Raw genomic sequence first — 8,198 nt, forward strand, 5'->3', positions numbered from 1 at the left:
TGTTTGGCGGGTCCGGGCTGGGGATTCGAACCCGCCACCTTAGGTGTACGTGGCTGGCGCCTTAGCTGGTTGAGCTATAGGCGCTGAGCCTATAGTAAAATTTTAAAGACAACACATAGTAGCTCCCAAACTGTCACAAATTCTTGTGCTAATAATAAATTCAGTGGTAAGGTTGACTCTACTGAAAAAAAAAATCCTGAAAACTACCGAAAAAACTAACAATTTGGCTCTGAAGTAGGCACAGGCAATTCTATCCTTTTATCAGATTTCAACACTAAGGATGAAAGATTCATGGAATATATTTTGCTACTGAAAATTTAAAGAGTTGTGTTATTGAAATGATAGAAGTTGTTTCATTTCAGATAGATATCTGAGGTGGTTTAAGTATTAATCCGGCTTTTAATAAAACGTGTTTTTCTAGATTTAAAAAACAAAATGCATCCCACTTTGGATTCCTTTCTTTTAAAGTAAATTTCAAGGCGGGTAATTCAATTCTATGTATCAATGAATAGAAGTTGGAGTATGAAGTCCAAATGATTTCTATGTTTTACGTCATCAAAGTATGCAAATTGTCTACTTAATATTCTAAAACTTATGCTGACCTAGTTCTGTAGGCTCCACATCATTCACACTCCATCACCCATTTTCTCAGTAATTTGTGACTTGGAGAAAGGGAGATGGACCCATCAGATGTATACCCACATTTGAGTTGCTGGAGGGCTAGAGCAGAGAAGAAAGGACCATGTGGGTAGATCTCTTCTATCCCCCAGCCTCCCAATTATCTAGGACCACAGATATGAGCTACCATGCCTGGCTAATTTTTTTTTAATTTTTTGTAGAGACAGTCTCACTATGTTGATCAGGCTAGTCTCAAACTCCTGACCTCAAGTGTCAGGCTCCCAAAGTGATTACAGGCATGAGCCACCATGCCTGACCCCTAAAACATTTTTGTGACAACTACATATATTTGCATATGGACTGGATAGTAAATAATACTAGGGGATCATTATTAATTTTCTATGTCTAGTAATAGTATTGTGCCTACATAGAAGAATATCCTTATTTTTAAGAGATTCCTGAGGAAATACAAAGGAGTAACATTTGCAACTTCCAAATGGTTCTGCAAAAAAAGCACACACACACACAGATATCCACAAACAGATGAGGCAATATGACTTTTAAAAGTAACGCTAGGCTTGGCGCCTGTGGCTCAGGTGGCTAAGGCGCCAGCCACATACACCTGAGGTGGCGGGTTCAAATCCAGCCCAGGCCCGCCAAACAACAATGATGGCTGCAACCAAAAAAAAAATAGCGAGGTGTTGTGGCGGGCGCCTGTGGTCCCAGCAACTTGGGAGATGGAGGCAGGAGACTCGCTTGAGCCCAGGAGTTGGAGGTTGCTGTGAGCTATGCCACAGCACTCTACCCAGGGGTACAGCTTGAGGCTCTGTCTCAAAAAATAAAAATAAAAGTAACACTAGTTGAATCTATGTGGGGATACCAAGATAATCACTGTATTCTTGGGACTTTTCTATATATTTGACAATTTTCATAAACAAAAAAGGCAGCTTATAAAACACATACATCTGGGTGGCACCTGTGGTTCAAAGGAGTAGGGCGCCGGCCCCATATGCTGGAGGTGGTGGGTTGAAACCCAGCCCCAGCCAAAAACTGCAAAAACAAAACAAACAAACAACAACAAAAAAAATATACATCTTATATTCACATTTCCATGCAAATTTGCAAACATTCATTTAAAAATCTGCAAGAATATACACGCCAAAGTGTTAAAAGTGGTTATTCCTCAGTAGTAAAATCACAAGTAATCATTAGTTTCCTTTAAATATTCCTTGCATAGTTCCAGTATTTTACAGGGAACATGCATTACCTTGGTACATTTGGGAAAAACAAACAACTCTTAGGAAGCTTCTTATGGAAAACTTGAGAGTAAACTGTTCATGTATGGGAAGTCTTATGATTTATCAAATTTAACAAATATGATTTATCATATTTGCTGCCACTCTAGAGGAGATACATACCAAACTGATCCCAGAAAGAATGTGTTTTCAAAAGTGAACTTCTCATATTTTCTCTCATGAAGTTTCGTCGTAAGTTTTTACACTCTTACTAGAAAAGGGTATACTTTTTAGATGATGCATTTATAAGTAATGCCATAATGCTTTTTACAGAGGCACCAAAAAAGGTAAAAACCCTTTGAAATGTTACCGTTTCCCCAAATACTAAGTTACTTATACTTAAAAAAAAAAAAAACCTTTCTTTCAATGTTCTTTACTTTATTTAGAATAGCACTGATCAAAAAGCAAAAAAAAAAAAAAAAAAAAACAATGCAAATACTAACTTTTATTCTACTTTCCAGAGGTGGAATCACCAAATGACGATTGTCTTGTTTGCCTTCAAATAAATCATCTTCACTGCAATCCAATGGTTCACTCTAATAAATTAAAAGAAAACACTAGAACTGAAATTTTGGACTTGAACATTTATAAAACAAAATGCAATTAAAGTTTATCTAGTTAAAGAGCAGTTTCTCATGTTATATGCTATTCTACAAAAGGCAAATTATATATTTTTTGCCCATCATCTTCTTGTAATGAGAAAAAAAATTACAGATTCCTATCACCACTTTACATTTTTATGCTGGTTAAATAAAGGATCAGCTCATTAGCTTTTCATAAAATCCTAGTATCTCATAACTAGAGGAAATAAGAATTATCCTAATTTTATAAACAAAAAACCTGAGGATCAGAGATATTTTGTATAGATCTGAAACAGGGTTATAACATATGTAGCTGTATGTAATGTGTGCACATGTATAATGTACACCCATGTTTTTGGCATACACTTTCAGGATAAAAATCTTTTCGTTTTAACTTTTAATTCATATTTTTATTTGTTTATATTTAGGTACTTGGTTTTTGTATTATAAAAGAATTTTAGTATTCATTTTTTAATATAAAAGCTATACTTTTAATGCATATGAGATCTGATACTTAAGTTTACAAACTTGCTATCATGCACTTACATTGGCAGTAATGTACAAACAGCTCAGTAAGGTTTCATAACCTTTGTATATCAGTGTCGCACAGCTGTGTTCATGACAACAGGGGCCAGTGTCTTGCTAAGCGGAATTCATTATTGTTGTTGGGTGTTTCTGTGTGCTGTAGTGAGAATGTCAGAGCTTGAAGTAGAGAAAGAAATAAACATGAAATTGCTTGCTAAACTTGGCAAGACTAGAAGTGAAATCAGGGACATGTTAGTCCAAGTTTATGGGGATATGGGGCTAATCCCACGAAGAAAATGGCAACTGATGAAGAGAAGTCATGGGGGCCAGTAATGAGCAGAACTGACAAAAACATTGGAAAAATTTGTTGAATTGTGTGTCAAAATTGTTGACTGACTGTAAGAAACATAATAGACCATATAAACATTGACAGAGAAACAGTTAGGAAAACCTTAACTGAAAATCTTGGCAAGGTATATACAAAATGGTCCTGCAGAGAGGTGTATACAAAAATGGTCCTGAAGAAGCTCACTGATGAAAAAGCAAAAGAGAAGCTCAGCGCCCATAGCACAGTGGTTATGGCACCAGCCACATACACCGAGGCTGGCGGGTTCCTTAATCCAATACTGTCATTTTATTGGCATAAAATGTGATTTTTGGAAGTGACAATAAAGTTAATTCATACTATTATTATCACTTGAGTGACCACCAGATATGCTATATTACAAATTTATATCAAAAGCTTAGTCAATTTGTATGACATTTGTTGAAAGGAAAGTGAATACATATTTAAAAGATTTTATCTCTGTATTTTTAAAGTTCAAAAGGTTACGTTAAGTATACAATCACAAATATTTAAATGAGTCAAAACCTTGCAAGCACTTATATTTTCTAAAATTCATTCTTACAGCTATGTATACTAAGTAAATAGAACTTACTGAATAGTTAATGTTTTCAAGATTTGTTATTTGAAATGAAGTCAGGCAATCTGAGTTCAAGGAGTCTTTAAAAAGTAGCAATACTTGTTCAGTTCCAGTTCCAATAAAGTCATCTATCAGAACTAAGCTTATTTTTTCCCATTTAGCAGCAACCTAAAAAAAAAGGGAACATTAAAGGAATAGAGAAGAAAAAAATCAGATATGAAATAAATAAGTCCTTTTGTTATAATGTAGTTATAATTTGTTATCCCCAGTCTTACAAAAGAATAATGAAATGGTAGTATAAAAAAAATAAAGATATTAAGGGACCAGAAAATATAAGGAGTTATAATAACTTTATAAATAGCAAGGTACTAGATTCAATATTTTGTTGTCTAGGCAGTGTCATGTTCTTGATTTCTATATTAAAATTTTATTATCTATAAATTCTAACACCACTCATAACTGAAAATTTGAAAATTCTGACATCATGAGTAAAAGTCTAGTGAAGATTCCTTCTCTTTAACAGCTAATTTAAGAATGGCCTCCATTCCCATAAGTCTTAGAGGATATGTATTCATGATCAGAGCAATTATCCAAGAAATTTCGTTGCATTAGGTAACCAGAAGGTACTAGTGGACCCCTTAAGAGCTCTCAAAGCAGAATGATCTGTGATAAGAGTCAAGATGAACTTAATACCTGAAATCTGTGTTTGTGTGTTTGTGCATGTGCAGAAAAGCTAAAACTCCCACTCAGAATCCCAGGAGCACAGATGCATCATCTAGATCAGCAGTCACCAATCTTTGGCACCAGGAACTGGTTTCATGGAAAACAATTTGTCCATAGACTGGGGTGGGGGGAATGATTTCAGAATGATGCAAGAACATTACATCTCTACTTCAGATAATCTGGAATTAGATTCTCATAAGGAGCATGCAACCTAGATCCTTTGCATGCACAGTTTACAGCAGGGTTCATGCTCCTATGAGAATCTAATACCACTACTTATCTAACAGGAGGCAGAGCTCAGGCAGTGACGGGAGTGATGGTAAGAGATTCTAAATACAAAATGAAGCTTTGTGTGTTCCCTTCCTGTTGTGCAGCCCAGTTCCTACTGGTACAGTACCAGTCTACTGCCTGAGGGTTAGGAACCACAGACCTAGATGATACAGGAGGATAGCTTGCATTAGAACAGGGATGTAAGTAAGGCTCTTCAATCTACATAATCCAGTATCAATCTTGCCCCTATAAGGCTAATTTCTAAAGCCATGATTCCTCACTTGAGCAGGTAAACCTCTTATGTGTAAACCTCTAACTTCCTTTCTTCTCATGAATATCATAGAATATAGTAAGCTATGGGAAGAGACATTAGTCACAAGAATGTGTTCAAAAAAAAAAAAAAGAAAAAGAGTTATGTTCAACATGCAAATACCACAGAACTGTGTATTCATGCATGGGCTTTGCAAGCTATAGCTCTAGAAGAGTGCTATCCAATAGAGATGTACGTGAGCCACAAATGCAAGGCATATATATAATTTTAAATTTTCTAATAGTGGTAAATAAAAAAGGTAAAATTAATTTTAATATATTTAACACAATATATTCAAAATTGTCATTTCAATTCAATGTAATCAGAAAAAAAACTATTGAGATCTTTTACTTTTAGCTCTTGCTAAGTCTTTGAAATCTGGTGTGTATTTGACATTTATAACACAATTTAATTCAGACTAACCACCCTTCAAAGGTTGAATAACCACATATAACTAGTGACTATCATATTAGACAGCATAGCTCTAGAACACATTAACCTCTATGGACAACACGGCAATACCTATGCTTCAGGTATACTTAACAACGATCTCAATTTTGAAATGCCTGCTATATAAATTTTTGTTAAAACTTGCAGAGACAATTTCTACTCAAGAAAGCAAGCCTAAGAAGACAAAAGCTAATCATGTATTCCTCTAGACTCAGCTCTGTTTCAAGTCCTATCACTGGATTAAACATTGAACCTGGGGCTTTTGTTAAGGGCTGATCTGGAAAACACTGCCCTTGATTTTCATTATTATTAACTTATGCTTGTTTCTATGTTACCTATCTCTGTAAGTTGGCTTAATTTCTTCTCGGAATGAGGTAATACCTGAATGGATGGATAGATGGATAGATTCACAGCCAACCAGAAGACTGTTTCTGTTGCTTTCTGTCCAGGGTAAAACTGCCATCAAAGACCCATCTTATTACTTAATAATATACTCACTTTATTATTTAAAACTTCTTACATAATATCACAAACAGTAAATTCCTTTCAGAATTCAATGTTAGAAAATTTTTTCCCTTGTAATACGTTCCATTTAATTGTGAAACCTACTATATTTACTTTTTTTGGTAACACTATACTAAATGTAATTGCTCAAATGCTATTACTTCTTAGGTTTTCTGGCACAACTATCTCCACTCCTCTTCTTTTCCTAAATTCCTAGCTTTTATTCCTGTTTTTAAAGTAATCAAATATTTTATCCTAAACTATATCCCCTTTTTTAAGTAGGGAAGTATAAATGTAACACTAAGATAGAGGCAGGAAATGCAAGGATGTGACTCCAGAGCTTTTAAAACAGGAGAGTAATTTATAAATACAGAATGCCTGAAGAGGTAGCTTAGGGGTTAAGTCAGTAGGAACTTATGTAAGTCATTTGTGAAAAAGACAGCAGTCCACTGCAGAGAAAAGAACCCTAGAACACAATTTCAAGTAAGGCAGCAGCAGCAACAGGGCCCCCAACAAGAGCTGATGCAGTCTTTTGCTTTGGATAGTATGTTAGTGGCAGAGCTTTAAAATACCCAAGCAGGGGATCAACTTCAAAACAGGGCTATATTCTGTTGAATTAATGAGGTGCAAGGGCATTTATTTTCCTTATCCAGGTGAATAGAGGATCTTGGGTAGATGCAAGTAACTGCCCTGTGACAGCTACTAACATATGAGCTACTGCTTACTAAGCTGTCCTGTGTGCCAAGCTCTGTGCAAGATACTATATGATGTCATTTAATTTAATTCTCCCCTCTCAGAGGCAAGATGATCCCCAACTTCATACAGGAAGAAAATGAGTTCATTAGAATTAAATATATCCCTTAAGATAACACCAATAAATGGCTTAGTTGGGATTAAAATCAAGGTTAAGTGTGTTCCTCCCATTATACTGATCACAACAGGATTATAGGGCATACCAGATGTTTTCCCCTACCATTTGTTGAAGGAAAAAAAGAGTAGAAAAAGACATTTCCAAAGCATTTCCCAAATAAGTATACAATGTACTTTCAAAAGATTGTTTTCAAAATAAAATAGCACAGCTTTTAATTTATTTTCCTTTTGAGAATTTAAGTCCTCTACATATTAGAGATTGAATATGTGTTATAGAGATTGAACCTAATCCCTATTAACATAAAGGCAATTCATAAGCAAAGCCTGATGAAATACAACTGCAACTTAACATTTCTCCTCCTTCCACACAAAATAACAAGTCATAATTTAAAAATGCATTTCAGGGCGGTGCCTGTGGCTCAAAGGAGTAGGGCGCCGGCCCCATGTGCCGGAGGTGGCAGGTTCAAACCTAGCCCTGGTCAAAAACTGCAAAAAAAAAAAAAAGCATTTGAAACTTTCTAGAATTTATCAAATATTCCACATCAAGTTGACAGCATGATAAAAATTTTCATTGAGCTTCTAATTTAGGGGACAAGGCACACAAAATAAGGCAGTACCTGCTTTTTTGTCCCAGAGTAGCACAAAAATGTAAAAAAATTGTATAATATACTAAATTATTTCCGGAAGAGACATTTCTGACTAGTAATGATGATTTGTCTTGATTGTTTTTAGAAAAAATAACCCAACTTGTCTCTGGAGAACGACTATTTGTCTCTACAGGGATAGTGATACATTTTAAGGAATTTTATATTTTACTTTCAGAAATAAGTCAAAGAGAGACAGTAAGTTTAAATAAATAATTATCAACCTTTAAAAAGTTGAACAACTGATTTGAGTTTTCTAGGAGGGCTTATCTAGTCAAATCACTAACAATCATTTATGTGAAAATACACATCTGATTATGACCATAATAAAAATTGGAAATATTTACATTAAAAACAAATTATAATAGTACTACTTATTTACTTCTTTATATTTCTAAAGAACCCAATGCCTTCATGATTCAAAATGGCAAGGCAGCTCGGCCGGTGCCTGTGGCTCAGTGGCTAAGGCATCAGCCACATACACC

General features: G+C 35.0%; 1 protein-coding gene across 1 annotated transcript in view; it reads right to left on the reverse strand.

The window, feature by feature from the left end:
• The window catches only part of FANCB (Fanconi anemia complementation group B), a 16,230-nt gene that overhangs the window by 6,676 nt on the left and 1,356 nt on the right, over positions 1-8,198 (reverse strand). The window contains exons 2-3 of the mRNA XM_003791854.1: positions 3,958-4,110; positions 2,357-2,449 (exon numbers count right to left, since the gene is read on the reverse strand). Coding sequence (XP_003791902.1) covers positions 2,357-2,449; positions 3,958-4,110 — 246 coding nt within the window. The remainder of the gene's footprint in view (positions 1-2,356; positions 2,450-3,957; positions 4,111-8,198) is intronic.

The sequence above is a fragment of the Otolemur garnettii genome, unplaced genomic scaffold (assembly GCF_000181295.1).
Source record: "Otolemur garnettii isolate 467f Iridium unplaced genomic scaffold, OtoGar3 scaffold00051, whole genome shotgun sequence".
NCBI classification, from domain to species: domain Eukaryota; kingdom Metazoa; phylum Chordata; class Mammalia; order Primates; family Galagidae; genus Otolemur; species Otolemur garnettii.